Below are 20469 nucleotides of genomic sequence, written 5' to 3' on the forward strand. Positions count from 1 at the left end.
TGGATTAGATCTGTTAAACCTAATAGTTCTGGACCTTATGCCCATACATACCTCCCAACTTTAGGGGAAGGGAAAGAGGGACAAAGTCAGCGGCGCGGGTAGCGCGCTGCGGCAAATTTTAGGCCACACCCATTTCACAACTAGCCACGCCCCAACCACACCCATTTAGCACTTCTGATCACAATGTTTCGTTAACAATAATTATGAACAAAAAAATATGGCCACACACGACGCTCCATACTGTACAATGGCCATTGGCCACATTATGCTCCATACTGTATAATGGCCCCACATGATGCTGCGTACAGTATACTTGCCCCACGTGATGGTCCATACAGTATAATGGCGCCACATGATGCTTTGTACAGTATAATGGCCCCACACGATGCTGGGTATAGTATAATGGCCACACAATGCTGGGTACAGTATAATGGCCCCACACAATGCTGGGTGCAGTATAATGGCCACACATGGTTACCCCACCCCCATCATTGCCTTCTCCATCAGTACACACAAACACCTTTCACCGCGCTCCCTCGCAGCAGCCGGCAGCTTCCACTCCCACGACGCTGAATGGTGTCATCCAGCTGCGCCGCTGACTGCTGTATCAAGCATTACAGCTCAGTCCCCATAGAATGTAATACAGCACAGCCCCATAGAATATAATGCTGCACAGCCCCCATAGAATGTAACGCAGGCAGGTGGCAGCCCCCATAGAATGTAACGCAGGCAGGTGGCAGCCCCCATAGAATGTAACGCAGGCAGGTGGCAGCCCCCATAGAATGTAACGCAGGCAGGTGGCAGCCCCCATAGAATGTAAGGGGTGCTGCACCAGGTTGGTGGAGAATCCGATGGATGGGTACCAGGGGGAGAGTGGGAGCGGGGTGCGCGCACCATGGGGAGACAAAGTTTAGTTTGTCAGTCCTCCTATGCTGTCAGAGTCTCTGCTGTAACCGCAGCAGGGCAGCGCTGCATGGAGAGGGGGAGAGACACATACATTCACTTACAGTCTGGAGATCCGCTCGCTGCTCCCGCGGTCACACAGACACGGAGTGTCTCACAACTCTGCCCCCGTGCCAGAAACCAGTCCGGGTGCTGCCGCTCTGTCCTCAGAGTCCGCCCACGTCTATAGTTGAGGAGGAAGCCGGAGGCGGGCGGTGAGGCAACTCAAGGGGGCGTGGCTACAACGCAGTCCCAGGGAACGGAACGAACAGCGGGTACTAATCGGGCTCTCTCTACGTCCCGGAAGTGGGCGGGGCTTCACCGGCGGCCGCAAATTCGGGATTTTAAATGCCCGAAGCGGGACAGCGGGACCCCGGTGCCAAAGCGGGACTGTCACGCTGAAATCGGGACGGTTGGGAGGTATGCCCATATTATGGTATGTGTGGAAACTGGCCCCTGACAATGGTAACCCAACACAGATTTTTAAGAGAAGACAATAGAGTATTGTAACATGAGGGGCAAGTTAGAATTAACTTATTACATTTCTTACTCAGTCAGCAGCTATGGGCAGTAGGGGTCCACGTGCAGAGACCCCCTCTAAGGCCGGAGTCGCACTAGACCGTATACGGACGAGTGCTATGAGGAAAAAAATCGTTTAAAGGGCCACTGTCACCCCCTCCAGGCGTTATAAACTAAAAGAGCCACCTTGTGCATCAGTAATGCTGCAGTTTAACAAGGTGACTCTTTTAGTTTTTGTTGCTGTTATTCCCACAATAAATGTATTTATAATTTAGCTCAAATACCTGTCTTTGTACCTGGAGGCGGGTCTGAAGCCTCCTCTTAGAAGCGCCCAACTGCTGTCAGTCATCTCTTCTGTGTTGATTTTCGCCGCCCCCTCAGCGCTGTTATCATCCAAAATCCTGCGCTCTGCTCTTCTGCCTGGCGCAGGCGCATAGAGCATTAGCCGTCCTAGCGCTGATGCCGGGTTCCGTTCTGCGCCTGTGAGGGCAGTGCGGCCACCCTGTTACTGAATCCCCGCCCCGCACTGTGCATAATGCATAACACAGTTATGCCCACCGGCATCAGGGGCTTATCTACAGCATTCTGTAATGCTGTAGATAAACCCCCGATGTATCTTAAAAGATGAGAAAAAGGTCAGAGAGGCCCGGCGCCTGCGCACTGCAGTACTTTGCTCTGCCCTCAACAGGGCAGACAAAGTACGCCTGCGCTGGATCCGCAGTGGGAAGACCAGAAGAGGACATCATCTGATGAAGATGGGAGGCATCGGGCCGGACCCGCCCCTGGGTGAGTATAATGTAACCTCTTTTTCTTATCTTTTAGGATACATCGGGGACTTATCTACAGCATTCCAAAATGCTGTAGGTAAGCCCCTGATTCTGGTGGGCTTGGCTCACCCTCGATTTTGGGGGTGACAGGTTCCTTTTAAAGAATCCTATTTGGAATACCTACAATACTCATTATTCACAACACCTCTGCTACAGGACTTCGGAACCACCTTATTCTTGTTTTCTACAGCACCCAGAAAAAGGTCCAAATGGAAATACAAACTTTAAGGGTATGTGCACACGTTGCGGTTTTTGCTGTGGATCCGCAGCAGTTTTCCATGCGGTGTACAGTACAATGTTAACCTATGGAAAACAAAAACCGCTGTGCACATGCTGTGGAAAAAACCGCTCGGAAACGCTGCGGTTTATTTTCTGCAGCATGTCAATTCTTTGTGCGGAATCCGCAGCAGCTTGACACCTGCTCCATATTAAAAAAAAACAACAAAAAAACGCAGATGTCAAACCGCAGTAGAATCCGCACAAAAAACACGGAAAATCCGCAGAAAATCCGCAATAAATCCGTGGCAAAAACGCAGTGTTTTTGCCCTGCGGATTTATCAAAATCAGTGCGGAAAAATCCGCACAACAGTCCGCAGCGTGTGCACATAGCCTAAGGAGTACAATTGCTGGTGACATACAGCAGAAAATGCAGCTTTACTGTACAACTCTGCAGTCGTACCTAATATACAACAAGAAAAAACTCCAGACTTCGACTGAAAGCAGGATTAGGCTATGTGCACACGTGCGGATTAGCCTTAGGAATTTCTGGTGCGGATTCTGCCTCTCCTGGCAGAAAACGCAGCTGCGGATTTGTTGCGTTTTTTTGTGCGTTTTTGCTGCAGTTTTTACCCCTGCGGATTTCTATAATGGAATGGGTACAAAAACGCTACAGATCTGCAAAAAAGTGACATGCTACTTTTAAACCGCAGCGTTTCCACAGTGGATTTTCCGCAACGTGTGCACAGCTTTTTTTTTTTCTCATTGATTTACATTGTACTGTAAATCAATTGCGGATCTGCAGCGTTTCTGCACCGCAAAAAACGCTGCGGATCCGCAGAGAATCCGCAACGTGTGCAAATAGCCTTATACTCCAGCACCAGTCAAGATCCTCCCAAACACTACAGCATGGGGCAGAACTACCAGTAGGCCACAGGTACAGTCAGCTGTGCTATTAATTTGTCATCTCCCAAACCCACTAATCTAGAACTCGATGTACTTTCCAGAGGTCTCACACTCTGTCCTACAAAATCTCTAGACAAAACAGAACTTTGTTGTGACCTGGAACAATTCTTCAGGAGACTTAGACTGAAGGAGTTCTTCTCTGCCAAAGAGGACTTGGGGCTTCTGGGCAGCCAAACTCGAGAATAAGAAAGATTCCGACTGGATACCTCCTTCTGGCCGCAGCCCCATTTTGGTCCAATATATTGACTCATTTAGACATTCGGTGCAGTCCACGATATTGGATAAAAAAGCAAAGGAAACCTTTAATATCAGCTTGCACGAGAGAGGGCGATTCACGGCCTGAAGAACAACAGGGAGATCACTATTAAGCCTGCGGATAAAGGTGGTGCCATAGTTCTCCTTAACACAACTGACTACATCAGAGAGGCACCCAGACAACTGATGGATATACAGTACTACACCAAACTGGATGATGACCCAACTCCAAAATATCTGAGGGAGTTGAAAAGAGTCATCAAATATATCTGTATACGGACTCCATAAACCTTCTGGATTTAATACCTGAGAATCCAAGGATGGGAACTTTCTATATGCTTCCCAAGATTCATAAGCCAGGCAACCCAGGGAGGCCAATCATCTCGGGTGGGAACACTCACTGAAAAAATCTCAGGGTGGGTAGAAAACATCTTTAAGCCGCTGGTAAGGAAGAAAGCCAGCTATATATAGGACGCTACAGACCTGCTAAATAAGCTATCCATGATAGGTTCCCTCCCCGACAGCACCATCTTAGCCACCATGGATGTTGAATCCTTATATTCTAACATCCCACACGAAGATGGACTAACCGCCAAATGTTTCTTGAAGACAATGCGATCCCTTCAGAGTCTGTAATTACTTACCAGATTCATCCTCACACACAACTTTTTCTCTTTTGGTGAGGAGCTATATCTACAAAGCACCGGCACTGCTATGGGAAGTAAAGTGACACCCCACTTAACCCTTTTATACTTTTGTATTAATAATAGATAGGTGTCTTACTGACACCTCTCCATTATTAACCAGGCTTAATGTCCCCTTAAAATAGCCAAGTGACATTAACCCCTTATTATCTCATATGCCAATGCTACAGATGCGCCTTTTCTGGGGTGGCTGGGGGCAGATGTTTTTAGCCGGGGGGGGGGGGGGGGGGGCAATAACCATGGTCCCTCTCTAGGCTATTAATATCTGTCCTCAGTCACTGGCTTTCCCTCTCTGGTGGAGAAAATTGCGCGGGATCCCACGCCAGTTTTTTCCGTGAATTAATCATTTATTGTAACACCTATCTACAAATTTTACACACATAGTACTAACATTATTAGTGAGGGACAATAAAAAAAAATCTTAATGGATATGCAATGGTTTACTGTATGTAAACCATGTCTCATATCCAGTCGGGTTCTGCAATGATTTTACAGAACCCGACAATTGAATTACCGGCTTTTCTGCGATCTAGCTCTGTTTGAAAAAATAAATAAAAATATATAGATATATATTACGGTATATATTATACTGTATATGTTTTCAAGAATATTTGAGGCCATGGTTTGCAAGCCGGTGAGAAAATCTGAGCATACGGATGTCACATGGATGCTTACATGCGAGAAAATCGCATCCTCGCACTGCACACGGATGACATACGGATCACTGTTCATAAAACATTTGTGCGATTTTCGTCCGTGAAAAATGGATCCACAGCAAAATCCGCAACTTGTGCACAAACCCTAATTGTTAAAATAAAAGGTGCATAAGCCCCCTCCTGAGCAATGTGACCTTTCACTTCGGTTCCTCACTCACCGGAAAGGGGAACAAGTGGTGACGGTTCACTCGCTTCTCAATCCAAGGATAGAATAGAAGGCGCGTGCTGTCTTTTGTGATCGGTTGAGGTCTCTGCACTCGGCCACCTTCCCGTCAAAACCTCTGACTCGGCATCACAATGAAATGTTAGAAGTTTTTTTTGTTCTTAAAAGTTCTCTTCAATGTAGTTGCAACTCTGCATATAGGCCCTGATTTACCATTGCATTTTCCCGTTTTTTGTCTAGTTATGTGTCTCAATTCAAGTCTGTTTTTACATGTGCTTGCCGGTTTATTTTGCTTGTTTTGTGGACTCATGCAATTCTACATGGTTTTTGCCGGTTCATCATTTGTAACTTTGGGGTGAAGTTGTGACAAATTTTGTGACTTTTCAGTCTCTTCCTGGTGTATTTTTATGTCCGCACTTTGTCACAGTTTTTGTGCCTTTGGTGTCAAAAGTTGCAAAAAAAAAAACAGTTCAACAGGAAGAAAGGCCTCTTTTTTTTTTTTTTTTTTTTTTTTCCTTTTTTTTTTTTGCATGTGATTTCATGAATTTGACCCCAAAAAATGGCAATTACTATAATACAAAAAACTTAAAAAAAATAAATAAAATAAACGCAAATGTTGATTCCGGGGCCATACTGTGTGAGGCTTTGGGTTTTTTTTTGCTTGTTTTTGTTCATTTTTAAAGTTTTTGCAAGGCTGAAAATTTGGGACTACTGGCCAGATATTGAGGAGTCCGGCCTGGCTTGCACTGTAAAAAGACTTCATGTGTATCACAATCATTGCTGTTTAAACATTTACATACCACTGCCGGAAGCGTTTAACTCTCGCAAACCGGATGCTTGTCATAGCTCTGCCCATCGGCACCCCTGTCACATGATCGCAGGGTGCCAGTTAAAAGTAAAAACATCAGTTTTTTTAAAAAACAATTTTCAATTCACCCCCCTTTTTTGCCACATTCAGAATAAAAAAAAAAAATCTGATCAGTAAACGGCGTAACGACAAAAAAAAAAATCAAAATGCCAGAGTTCCTTTTTTTTTTTTTTTGGTCCCTGCAACATTGCAATAAAAGGCGATCAAAACATCGTATCTATCCCAAAATATCAATAAAAACATCAGCTCTGCCCACAAAAAATAAGCCATCACCCAGATCCTGAAAAATGGAGACGCTATGGGTCTCGGAAAATGGTGCAATTTCTTTTTGTCCAAAAAAAAAAAAAAATGCATGTTTGATATCTGCGAACTTGTAATGAACCCGGGAATCATGATGGCGGGTCAGTTTTAGTATTAAGTGAACATGGTAGAAAAAATAATTGTGGAATTGACGTTTTTTTTTGCAATTACACCACACTTTATTTTTTTTATTTATTTTTTTTCTCCCCCCATTTTACATTATACAATATGGTGCAGTTCAAAAGTACAACTCGTCCAGCAAAAAAAACAAGCCCTCACAAAGCCATATTGATGGGAAAAATAAAAAAGTTATGGCTCTGGGAAGAATGGGAGCAGAAACAGAAATACCCCTGGTTGTTTAGGGGCTAAATGGCATGATTACTTTTACCCTCCACCATGAGAATTGCAAGGTGCTGATGAGTTACTATGACCACTGAAGGTCTGCTGAAATCCCCTGATCACTAGAGTTGAGCGAAATTTGTTCGGGTCCCCGCTTATTTGACAAGCTATAGCGCTTACCGAGTAAGCTGCAGAGGGAACCCGGATACATGGAGGGCTCCCGATAATCAGCTGATCGGCTCCGCAGCTGCATGTGTGGCGGCTGTGTCAGTGTCACAGCACATGCATGGGGAGCCTGTGTGTGGTGACAGTGACACAGCCGCCACACATGCAGCTGCGGAGCCGATCAGCCGGCGCCCTCCATGTATCCGGCCGAGTTCCCTCTGCAGCTTATTCGGTAAGCGCTATAGCTTGTCGAATAAGGAGGGACCCAACAAATTCGCTCATCTCTACTTATCACTGCAATGTTTGTCCTCCTGTGAAGCCCAACCTGTGGAAGACATCAATTCAACTATAGAAAGCAATACAGCAGTATATACTATGAACGATCACAGGATCCAGTCCTATGTCGGCTCAACAGGCAAACATCTCAAACCTTGTACCGCTCCATGAATGGAAAAATTACGTTTGTAAATAGAAACACAAGTCAATTTTTTTGTTTTAGACTCCAATGTCTTAAAATATATTTACTGTATATACTCGTGTATAAGCTGAGTTTTTCAGCACTTTTTTTGTGCTGAAAACGCCCTCTCGGCTTACACACGAGTCATTGTCCCAGAAAGATGGCGGGGGAGGGGAGCAGCGGGTCACAGAGACAGGAGCCAGCGGCTGTGCCTTCTGCTATAGAGAAATTAATATTGACTGTGCTGGCAGTAAATATTCATTTCTCCTTATAGCGCACACAGTTGCAGCCGCCGGCTTCCAGCACACATCCTACTTACTTTTCTGTGTGCCCTCACTACATCTCCTTCCGGTGTCAGTCTTCTGCCGAACAATCACGTGTCCCCGCTCATTAAGGTAATGAATATTTACTCCTCTCCACTAACATAGGCGTGGAGTGAATATTCATTACTTTAATGAGCGGGGACACGTGATCGCTCGGCTGGAAGAGCTGCTGTGCTGGAGCGAGATACATTGAGGGCTCGCAGGGAAGGTAAGTAGGATGTTTGGTTTTTTTTGTTGTTTTTTTAAATAGGAACCATGCATACAAGGATAGGGGATAAAGAGGCATGCACACAGGGATGGGGGTAAGGGGACAATACATACCCAGCTTCTACTTGAGTCAATAAGTTTCCCAGATTTTGGTGGCAAAATTAGGTGCCTTGGCTTATACTTGGGTCCACTTATACTTGAGTACATATGGTAGTAAAAAAGTTGCCAATTTGATATCTTAATCATACTGACCTGAAGATTCCCATTGCCTGATCATTTTTACTGCACAATAAACATCATAAAGGTATAACCCCATCCCCAAAAATGTCAGAATGTGTTTTTTTTCCTGTTTCAAGAAGGGTAAGAAGAATGAAGGTTCAAAAAAGTCTTTCACAAAGATGAGCATGTAAGAAACAACTCCTCCACCTATGTGAGAGCCTGTGCTTCTGTGTGACTTGTACGCAGAGTTCCTCCTCACAGCTGACTACCTCCCTCCGATTGCTTCCTAGAAGTACATATTATGGCCCACACTCAACCCTCTAATTCTTTAAAAGAACACTTTAATGTAGAAACGTTGGCTAAAAAAACCTCCAATACAGGAGTTGTATTGGCTTTCTTCTGGGACATGCAGTCAAAAAGAATTACAAGATATCTTAGGCTATATTCACATGCAGCGTGTTGCTGCATTTTTTTTTTTTTTTTTTTTTTTTTTACATCATGCTTTCAAAACACCCGTTTCCAGTGTTTTTGATGTTTTTTTTTTTTTTTTTTTTTTTAGGGGGGGGGGGGTGCGGATTACATGTGTGATGTTTATTAAAGTTAGTTTTATTCACTAAAAAAAACACTGTGAAAGATGCCGTTGCATCTTTTTGGAGCTTTTTTTTTTTTTTTTTTTCTCATTGATTTTTCTAAAAATGAAATAACTGCAAAATCCCTGCAAGAATTGACATGCTTTTCAATTCTGTGAGGGGAAAAACAAACCTGTGAGTGAGAGTTCAGACATCACAACTCATAGCTTTTGCTGCCAATGTAAAGAGCAGCTTTTAATTTGCTTATAAAGAGCTACAAAACCACAATGTGAGAACATGGCCTTAGGGTATGTGCACATGTACTGGAGTACATTGGTGCTGGATCATGTTTCTCGGGTAGACGTCCCATTATTCTTGTCCTTTCCTATGGCAGAATAACATTGACCTAGTCCCTTCACACATGATTCTTGTCTTTCTATGCCTTCTGTGACATGTCCTTCTCCTTCCAGCAGTTATGAAGCCCGTCATTAAACATTCTATGCCAGCTTCTACTGTTGCTGATTCTGTGCAGCTTTTCATCTTGCTTAAAGTCCTTAAAGACTGGACTAAAAGGATAAAAGCACATTTGATTATTGCTGCAAAAAAAAATCTTTCCCAAAGTCTGCCCCTGTAAATAAACCTAGTTTGTGGCTCACTGGTGCTCTAATGGGTAGAGCTGATCAGTAGTGCCAACATGTTATCGGCCACTCATTTGGTGGCCGCTAACTGTAGAAACAAGTAGACGTGGTAAACGGGCTCTTCAGAGCCAACATCACAATGAGAAAAAAGCGGGTACTGAGGGACTGTATCATGATGGTACCAGTGAAGTGGTTTGAGATTCTCGGGGGTAGGCTGGAGTCTTGGGAAGCTTCTAAGCTTCCAGAGAAAAGCGATACATTGATGAAACAATGGTAAAGGCTCTAAAAGCTCAGCTCTGGATGCTTTCTAGTAATGTTTTCAGAAGTTTTGACTAGTGAGGAACAGGGTAGTGTCAGGATACCCACATATCAGATTTTTTTTTAACATGCTTTATTATTTTAGTTGCTTTTTTAATTGCATGACTTGGAGGTGGAAGGCCCTTTTGCATTCCAATCTTGTTAGCTTAAAAACTGAGCAAAACCAGAGTGATCTATGACAAGTGGAATCTTGCCTGGTTCATAACAAATGTTTGCTTCCTGTACAACATCCTGGGAAAACGTTGGAACGAATGGTGTGGGGAATGTTTTATTCACACCTTTTTATATCCATTTCATAGTGATTAACCATTATGTCTACCACCACTACTGGACTGTGGTCACTGATAATGGATATCTCCAAGCCTCAGCCTTCTAGTAACTCGCTCAAATAGCATAGCCCCCCAATCTCCAATCTGGTTTCACTGGCAGGAGTTCAGGATATTACTGACATGAACAATTAGTTGAATTAAATAATTTGTTAGATTAATGATTATTTTACAAGAACGGTCAATTTAAAAGGCTTGGTGTTCTGCAAAGCTAAAAAAAAAAAAAATACTATGCTAGTGGTGGAGGAGGCTGACTCCTAATCTTGAGATCTGCTCTATTATTGAAAGCTGTGGCCCTGTTCTTGAGATGAACCTCAGCAGTGAGAACCATACGTGTATGTCCTATCACAACTCATGGGCACTGTTATGGTGGGGAAAACTTTACTTTAGAAATGCACACTTTATATACAGATTTCTTGGAAGAGGGAAGGAAAGCCTATTAATTAGGGACTAGTCGTATTTTTTTTGTTCCTCGCAGATATCGACTGTGCTCTGACCTAAAATTTGTGATCAATTCTGAACAAACTGTACTTGATGTAATGCTTTGAAATAAAAACAAGTGCTGACTCTTCAGACATTGCAGCTTTCTTGTTGACCCTATTTTGTCTGCTGCCTTGTATTTTATTTCTTATCACAAGTAGGGTCTAAAATATAGAAAGGTGATGGTCCTTTGTCTGGCATGGTGTTTCAGATGACCAATTTTGTGTTTGTTTTTGTTTGTTTTTCTGGCTGACTTTCAGGGTATGTGCACACGTCAGGATTTCTTGCAGAAATTTCCTGAAGAAAACCGGAAATTTTCTGCAAGAAATCCACATTTTTTTTTTGCGTTTTTTTTCCCTGTTTTTTTTTTTTTTTTTCCGCTTTTTTTAGCATTTTGCAAGCGTAATTAGCTTGCAGAATGCTAAAGTTTTTCAAGCGATCTGTAGCATCGCTTGGAAAACAGACTGACAGGTTGGTCACACTTGTCAAACATAGTGTTTGACAAGTGTGACCAACTTTTTGCTATAGATGCTGCTTATGCATATGGTGCCCAGTCCGTGGAGGAGAGTCTCCTCTCCTCCACCCTGGGTACTAACCGCATATAATCTGCTTACTTCCCGCATGGTGTGCACAGCCCCGTGCGGAAAGTAAGCAGATCAATGCACTCCTAGGTGTGCGGAATCCCCGCAATTTCGCAAATTTAATGAACATGTTGCGCTTTTTTCCACGATGCGATTTTTTTCGCGGAAAAAAATGCAGCATGTGCACAAAATATGCGGAATACACTGAAAATAATGGGAGGCATATGTAAGCGTTTTTTTCGCATTGTTATCACGTTTTTATAGTGAAAAAACGCGAAAAAAACGCGAAAAATACTGAACGTGGGCACATGGCCTAACAGGACCTTATCACTGATTGTCATGATGGCTAAAATTTGCTCACATAATGCTCGGTTCCTACACCTACCCTACATGCATTGAGAAATTCTCCACAGCCATCCAATCTTATGGCATCTGTTATCTGCCCCTATACACTTTACACTTGTGGGTGGATCTTGCAGAATGAGTAATGACTTCCTAACAGATCTGTGATCGTTATAGTAACATGGAAATGTTGGTATGTTTTAAAATGTTATAAGTAAATATTAAGACTTACCGTATATACTCGAGTATAAGTCGAGGCACCTAATTTTGTCACAAAAAACTGGGAAAACTTATTGACTCAAGTATAAGCTGGGTATGCATTTCCCCCCATCCCATCCTTGTATGCATGGCTCCCCGTCCTTGTATGCATGGCACCCCATCCCCGTCCTTGTATGCATGGCACCCCATCCCCGTCCTTGTATGCATGGCACCCCATCCCCGTCCTTGTATGCATGGCACCCCATCCCCGTCCTTGTATGCATGGCACCCTATCCCCGTCCTTGTATGCATGGCTCCCCGTCCCTGTCCTTGTATGCATGGCTCCTTATCCCCGTCCTTGTATGCATGGTTCCTATTTAAAAAAAAAAAAAAAAAACACATCCTATTTACCTTCCCTGCACGCCCTCGCTACATCTCGTTTCGGCGCCAGCAGCTCTTCCGGACGAGTGATCACGTGTCCCCGCTCATTAAGGTAATGAATATTCACTCCATGCCTATTGGATTGGAGAAAGGTGAATATTAAGTTTAATGAGCGGGGCCACGTGATCGCTCAGCCGGAAGAGCTGCTGGCGCCGGAAATGCAGCGAGGGCGTGCAGGTAAGGTAAGTAGGATGTGTGCTGGAAGCTGGCGGCTGTAACTGTGCGCGCTATAAAAGGCTTGTCCATGATTAGGAAAGCACTCTTTTAGAAACCTCAGCCCCCCGACCATGGGTTATATGGCTGAGTTAAAGGGTTTGTCCACTACTTGGACAATCCCTTCTCAATCCATGTGTTTCCCCTTTTAAAATGACACTTTTACTCTCTGGCGCCATTCCAGTGATGTCAGCACTTTCTCTTCTGGCGAAAGCGTAACAGTATGGCGTCACGCAAACTCTGTGGCCAATCAGTGGTCGCTTCACTCTTTGCCTTACATCTGAGGGAAGCGAGCGCTGCTGCCTTGTCCAGATATACAGTATGTAATGCGTCCGAAGGTGGAGAATGGCTATTTATTTGCCACCGGGTTGGTGTGACATCGCACTGATAAGCCATTGCTGGGAGAGACAGTGCTGACATCACTGGAATAGCGCCGGTACTGGAGGTGTGTATAGGTCTTTATTTTAGAAGGGGGGAAACGTAGAGTTGAGAAGGGGTTGTCAGAGTAGTGGACAACCCCTTTAAAACACCTGAAACATCCATGGTTTCTCTGTTTCTGAAAGATGACAGGCGTGTATAATTTTGTTTCTGCCTACTTCTTGCCTGGCATTTGAGATGCAGACTCTTTAGCACAGGACATAGTCCCCGTTTTAAAGTGCTTTTTGGGACTGAGAAGTCAGGTTGCTGCATTGCACACTGACATGATTCTCCTGTATTCTCTGAGCGGCTGGGGAGCAGGTGGGGTCACGTGTAGGATTTTCATGCTTTTGGCCAGGTGCGGACTAAGGGTCTCAGTTGTTTCTCCCAATGTTCCATTGAGTGAAGCGGATAAAAAGCATACATGCAGTCATGTGCCCTTTTTGTGCTGCGAATCTGGGAGAGTCACAACTCGGCAATGTGCACCTAGTGACTGTAGACTTTTCAGCCAGGAAAACCCTAATCATTGCTGATGTTCTCACGTGAATGATGTTCATTAGCACTGCAGGATCGCAAGTCACCACTTTTAAGTGAAGGATTTGATTGGGTAGCAATATATAATTTTATGCTGCTAGTGAACTATTAAAAATCCCAGATAACTTTTACAGTATGATAAAGGCCCTAAAGGGAACCGGTCACATTTTACATGTAGTTTTAGAAGTATAGAAAAGAATGATATATTGACTCAATCAACAAGCGTATTGAAATTCCTGGTATTTGTAGGAGTCCAGTAGGCGGTCCTATTCAGTGATTGACAGCTGTCTCTGGTTATGCAGTCATTCAGGGAAGACTTTCAATCACTGGACTTGTACTTTATGCATTGCAATCCCTGGTGTTTGTATGTATACAAGTGTTCCTGAAATTTTCCCACAAAAATATATATTGATCTGTTCTGCTGCTCCTGATCTATACCATTTTCATCATGACAAGTTCTCTTAAAGCTGACCCATAATTAAAAAAACAAAACAATGGAAGACCATGGAACTGGGTGTTTATTTTTAGGTAAGTGAATGTGAGACTCGATGGAGAATACCCCCACACATGAACATTTGGCTGCGCCGAGCGTTAACATGTTTTCAGTGGGGAGTCGAGACCCCTACTGCCAAGACCACTTAACTGTTGAAGAAAAGGATCGGGAGTTTCTTCGGCGTTAGAAGACTTCCATACATAATAGACGGTTGGCCAATTATCTACACGTTCTACTGACTTCAGTCTAATACCTATATGGAGGAGTCTTTTAGAAGTCCTCTTAGAGATTCTGATTTTTGTCTGTATTGTCATGGATACCCGATGAAGGCGTCAGATGGCGGTCTATATCAGTGTTCACACATGCATATTTGTCACTGTACACGTTATATGAATGGCTGTAAGCAACATATGTCATGAGGAGGTGACTGCAGACTGGTGGCTCTGAAGAATGCTTGCACATGGGGATCCTTGTTTCTCGACCCCCTGTATTTTCTGTCATTGACCGGGTAATGACCATTTTTCTGTGTCCTTTCAGGTTGGAACAAGATGTAAAGAAATTAAAAGCAGACTTGCAGGGCAGCAGACAGATTGAGCAGGACCTCCGCAGTCAGATCAACGTGCTAACAAGCACGGAGCGGGGAATTCGGAGTGAAATAGGGCAGCTCAGACAGGAAAACGAGCTGCTGCAAAACAAGTGAGTGCTCTGCAGGAGAATAATCCCTAGCTGATGGAATTGTCTTATTCTAGGGTCTAATGAAACGTTATGTCACCACCCAGATTACACAGCGCTGTCCAGATGAAGCAGAAGGACAAGCAGACTATTAGTCAGCTGGAGAAAAAGCTAAAGGCAGAGCAAGAAGCTCGAGCTTTTGTAGAGAAGCAGCTCCTGGAGGAGAAGAAGAGGAAGAAATTAGAAGAAGCCACAGCAGCGAGAGCAGTCGCATTTGCTGCAGCCAACAGGTATGCCATTGTGTGCAAAGTGGGACCGGAATAATGGAGTTGGTATTTTTAAGATGACTCACAACTGACCCGGTCTCTCTTCTATCTCTCAGAGGTGAATGTACAGAAACATTACGAAGTCGAATCCGAGATCTAGAGAGTGAATGTAAAAAGTTATCAATAGACATGAAGCTCAAAGAAGACCAGATAAGGGAACTGGAGTTAAAGGTTCAGGTATAATATCTTCCGCCGCAGCTGCCACGAGAAAATCTGTTTTCTTGCCTTACATTATTTTTATTTATTTTATTTTTTATAACTTACCAGGGTTATTTTGGTACACAAATGTATTAGAATACTTAAATTGTGACCCAGTTAGTAGGATCATCTGTCCACATATTTCTGCAGAAAATGCTTTGAAATGAACTCGCCCTGCTTGTTTTGCTTTGCCTTATTGCATGCGCCATCTACCCACGTGACCACTGCAGCCAGTCGCTGGCCTTAGCGCTGATGCCTGTGTGTATGGCTCCACACTGCTGAGGCCACTTGGGTAGATGGCTCCAGATGAGTTGTCCGAAAGTAAACAGACATACTGAGAAACTAAACAGGTGAGATGTTTGTGGTTTGTTTTTTTTTGTTTAATACTACTTTTTGCCTTACAAAAATATATATTTCTATACCCTGGTCAACCCCTTTTAAATACTCCAACTGTAAAGAACCCTTTCATTACATGGGACTTCAATGTATACATTATTAACTAGATCTTCGACTTGACAAGGCTGGGGCACTTAGAAAATTATACAGCCTGACACCAGATTTTCAGATTAAAATATTTTGAATCCAGCAAGTGTTGGACTCATGAAATTGTAGTAGGTATTGGGGTAATATTAGCAAATACCTCCAATTAGACATGTAGCATGGCTCTCCTGATAAGATGTCTCTCTGAACCCTATATGCAGGGCACTGCAGTAGCTTAGGTATCCATGGTTACGACCACTCCTATACTGAAAGTTAGCTAGTTGCTAGTGGTCGCAACCATGGATTCCTAAGCTACTGCATTTCTGTGCACATGGGGTAAGCGACATACCTTATCAAAAGAACTACACTACATTTTTAATTGGAGGTATTTTGCTAATATTATTATTATTACTACACCTACATTGGGTACGGAAAGTATTCAGACCCCTTTAAATTTTTCACTCTGTTTCATTGCAGCCATTTGGTGAATTCAAAAAAGTTCATATTTTTTATCATTAATGTACACTCTGCACCCCATCTTGACTGGAAAAAAAAAAAAACAAATGTAGAAAATTTAGCAAATTTATTAAAAAAGAAAAACTGAATTTTCACATGGTCATAAGCATTCAGTCCCTTTGCTCAGTATTGAGTAGAAGCACCCTTTTGAGCTAGTACAGCCATGAGTCTTCTTGGGAATGATGCAAAAAGTTTTTCACTCCTGGGTTTGGGGATCCTCTGTCATTCTTCCTTGCAGATCATCTCCAGTTCTGTCAGGTTGGATGGTGAACGTTGGTGGACAGCCATTTTCAGGTTTCTCCGGAGGTGCTCAATTGTGTTTAGGTCAGGGCTCTGGCTGGGCCAGTCAAGAATGGTCACAGAGTTCTTCTGAAGCCACTCCTTTGTTATTTTAGCTGTATGCTTAGGGTCATTGTCTTGTTGGGGGGTGAACCTTTGGCCGGGTCTGAGGTCCGGAGCGCTCTGGAAGAGGTTTTCATCTTGGATATCTCTGTACTTGGTTGCATTCATGTTTCCTTCAATGACAACCAGTCGTCCTGTCCCTGCAGCTGAAAAACACCCCCATAGCATGATGCTGCCACCACCATGTTTCACTGATGGGATTGTATTGGGCAAGTGATGAGCAGTGCCTGGTTTTCTCCACACATACCGCTTAAAATTATCACCACAGAGGTCTATCTTCGTCTCATCAGACCAGAGAATCTTATTTCTTATACTCTGGGAGTCCTTTGTGTTTTTTAGCAAACTCTATGCGGGCTTTCATATGTCTTGCACCGAGCGGAGACTTCCGTCAGGCCACTCTATCACTGCAGCCCTCCACCAGTCAGGCCTTTATGGCAGATTGTGAAACTTTCTCCCATCTCCCTACTGCATCTTTGGAGCTCAGCCACGGGGTTCTTCTTTACCTCTCTTACCAAGGCTCTTCTCCCACGATTGCTCAGTTTGGCTGGACGGCTAGGTCCAGGAAGACTTCTGGTGGTCAGACTTCATCCATTTAAAGGAAACCTGTCACCCCCCAGGCGTTTGTAACTAAAAGAGCCACCTTGTGCAGCACTAATGCTGCATTCTGACAAGGTGGCTTTTAGTTCTTGTTCCTGGCACTGCTGAAAGAATGGTTTTTGAAATTTGTCCCTCATACTGTGAAATCGCCAAGGGGGCAGGTATTTTCCCCCCCAATCCAGACGCCTCCCAGCCGTCAATCATGGCCTCTTCTCGCCGCCTCCTCAACTTTCAGTAGTGTCCACGGCGCCTGCGCTGTAAGTTCGAAGGGCAGGGCAACTGCGCATGCCCGAAAAAAAAAAAAAAAACTGCGCAGGCGCCGGGGACGCTAATGAAGGAAGAGGAGGCGGCGCGCAGAGGCCATGATTGACGGCTGGGAGGCATCTGGATTAGGGGGGAAAGACCTGCCCCCCTGGCGGTTTCATGGTATGAGGGACAAATTTCAAAAACCATTTTTTCAGCAGTGCCAGGGACCCGAACTAAAAGAGCCACCTTGTCAGAATGCAGCATTACTGCTGCACAAGGTGGCTCTAATAGTTACTAATGCCTAGGGGGGTGACAGGTTCTCTTTAAGGATTATGGAGGCCACTGTGCTCTTAGGAGCCTTGAGTACTGCAGAAATTCTGTTGTAACCTTGGCGAGATCTGTGCCTTGCCACAATTCTGTCTCTGAGCTCCTTGGCCAGTTCCTTTGACCTCATGATTCTCATTTGGTCTGACATGCATTGTGAGCTGTGAGGTCTTATATAGACAGGTGTGGGCCTTTCCAAACCAAGTCCTATCAGTTTTATTAAACACAGCTGGACTCCAGTGAAGGAGTAGAACCATCTCAAAGAGGATCACAAGGAAATGGACAGCATGTGACTTAAATGAGTCTGAGCAACGGTCTGAATACTTATGACCATGTGATATTTCATTTTTTCTTTTTTAATAAATTTGCAAAAATTTCTGCATTTGTTTTTTTTCAGTCAAGATGGGGTGCAGAGTGTACATTAATGAGAAAAAATGTAATTTTTTTTTAATTTACCAAATGGCTGCAATGAAACAGAATGAAAATTTTTCAAATGAGTCTGAATACTTTCCGTACCCACTGTACCTCATATTGGGATAGGATCTTGGAATTGGGAATGCCCCTTAAAGCAGGAAAACTTTCAAAACACACCAGCCCCACCAGGTTTAATATCCATTTATTGATCTAAACTATTTGTATAATGAAATCTGATGGCAGATCCTCATTAATGTTTTTATATAGCTTTTTCTCCACATGTACTTTAAGATAAGTGCCCTAGTCCTTTTGACATAGATGCTCCCCCAAATTGTTCATAGTGTGGTTTGTTGGTTGTTTTTTGTTAGTTTTTTAATTAATGAGAGTACAGATCTGATAAAGGCTTTCAGCAGCAGGTCTATGCCTTAGTATAGGCTGTGCTCCTTATAGAGAGATGCGGTGGGTATTCTATATTTAATGAACATAATATTCGTCTTGAAGTGGCCTTTATTACACACGATACTGTAATCTGAGTTTTTAAGCTCTGCTAAATTCTTTGTTTCAGGAGCTACGAAAGTACAAAGAAAATGAAAAAGATACAGAGGTGTTAATGTCTGCACTTTCAGCCATGCAGGATAAAACACAGCACTTAGAAAATAGCCTCAGCGCAGAAACCCGAATCAAGTTGGATTTGTTCTCTGCACTAGGTGATGCAAAACGACAGCTGGAGATTGCCCAAGGTAACTGGCATATTACTACGGCTGGGGAAGAGCTCAGAAAAATCGTCATGTGTGAAATACTGTGCAGTTATTGGCAGCCAGTGTATTCCAGATTGTTATAGTCCACAGTCGGCCATTGGACTTGAAGGAGCTCCTACGACTGTCCAGTATGGGATTGTCCTTTCCGGTAGTTGGGTCATATTGGTGGAACATCAAGCTGTTGCCTGTCACACTTCTCAATTTTTTGCAATGCCTACTCAAGGGCATTACATTTTTCCTCATGATGATTGAGATTATATAAGCAATGCTCCATATCCCCCATGATGTAGATTCTTACATGCATGTCTAATAAGACACTCCACTCTCTATACTCCAAAGCAAGGAGGATATGGATCAATACCACCCCTCTTAAAACATTGGGGAAGCAGTATTATGTAAAAAATGAAAATTAAAGGCCAGTTCTAACTGTAAACTAATATAAATGAAATCATAGCCAAGAATTAACACAAAACAAGGATACTTGTTTATGATCCACTCATCATTTTGAAAAGGGTTGTTTGATATCTGAAGATGATCCGACTGTAGACTGCCAAATCTTGACAATGTACAATGCAGGCAATCAAAATTCTTCTGTATTTCCTTGTGTGGGTGGATGTATGCGATTTGCATACTTGTGGTCACTTGCTGACTAGTCTCACTTTTCTTGTCTTATTTCTTTTCAGTTGAAGAAAGCTAGGTGAGACTTGTCATCAATTTACCACATGTCTCACACATGGCTGCCCACCTGCATGGGGAATAGTGATATGTTATGAACCCTGTGAATGATTCGATAATCTGCAGTCCCATAGTGACTGCATACTTGTCATCTGAGTCCAGACAACTTTTTAAAGAAACTGCTCTAAAATTGGTTGAGTGATCTGGGTTTTACACATCCAGCATTCATAGTCCAGACCGGCCACGGGTCTCCTGACCCAAACTCGACAAACTTGTAGAAGTTTATGTGGCTAATTGAGTTTGGGTCAGGACACTTATGGACAATCTGAACCACTCAATCTATACTTAGGCCATGAAAGTCGTATGTATGAAGCTGTCCTTACAGTAGTAATTTTATTTGATGTGGTATTTTTATTCAGTGTAATACATGAAGATCCTTAACACGGTCTCCTCTTCCCACTTTTTTAGGACAAATTCTTCAGAAAGATCAAGAAATCAAAGACCTCAAACAGAAGATTGCAGAAGTAATGGCAGTAATGCCCAGCATTGCATATACAGCAGGGACAAGTACCCTAAGCCCAGTTTCCCCACACTACTCTTCCAAGTTTGTGGAGACTAGCTCATCTGGGTTGGACCCCAATGCATCAGTTTACCAGCCACTCAAGAAATGAATGCCAGCTGCCATCAGGCCACCCAATCTCCACTCTCCCCCACAAATTTTGTCTGACTGGAGTCAACATGCAAAAGCATCTGTTGCAATTAAAGATGGAATTGTATTACAAGAACTGTATTTGTGTTAACTTAAAATGAAAAAGGAAAAAAATCAAAGCTGATAGCACCATGTTGCAATAGGATGAGGTTTTCATTCTTTCTTTTTTTTTTTTTTTTTTTTTTTAGCTAAACCTCACAAAATTTTGCAATTCATCCTATAGCAAATACATAAGTGATTCACTTGAGTTGAAACCTTTGAATGCTATTTCTTACTCTGCATAAGCTGTAATTCATGTCCTATGGGTCATCGAGAACCATACAAACATAAGCTAGCCTACAAGGAATAGCACGGAGGGTTTTGTTTGAAAACTGTAGTTAAAAATGCTGCGAACCATTGTAATTGTCACAAACCTG

The 20469-nt window shown here is 43.2% G+C and overlaps 1 protein-coding gene across 1 annotated transcript in view; it reads left to right on the top strand.

Moving 5' to 3' along the window:
- Positions 1–20129, top strand: part of MACO1 (macoilin 1) — an 83495-nt gene extending 63366 nt beyond the window's left edge. The window contains exons 7-11 of the mRNA XM_077295921.1: positions 14274–14432; positions 14516–14698; positions 14791–14911; positions 18477–18651; positions 19813–20129. Of these exons, the coding sequence (XP_077152036.1) occupies positions 14274–14432; positions 14516–14698; positions 14791–14911; positions 18477–18651; positions 19813–20015 (841 nt within the window). The 3' untranslated portion in view covers positions 20016–20129. The remainder of the gene's footprint in view (positions 1–14273; positions 14433–14515; positions 14699–14790; positions 14912–18476; positions 18652–19812) is intronic.
- The last annotated feature ends 340 nt before the right edge of the window (positions 20130–20469 follow it).

Source organism: Ranitomeya variabilis, chromosome 3, assembly GCF_051348905.1.
Source record: "Ranitomeya variabilis isolate aRanVar5 chromosome 3, aRanVar5.hap1, whole genome shotgun sequence".
Classification (NCBI taxonomy): Eukaryota; Metazoa; Chordata; class Amphibia; order Anura; family Dendrobatidae; genus Ranitomeya; species Ranitomeya variabilis.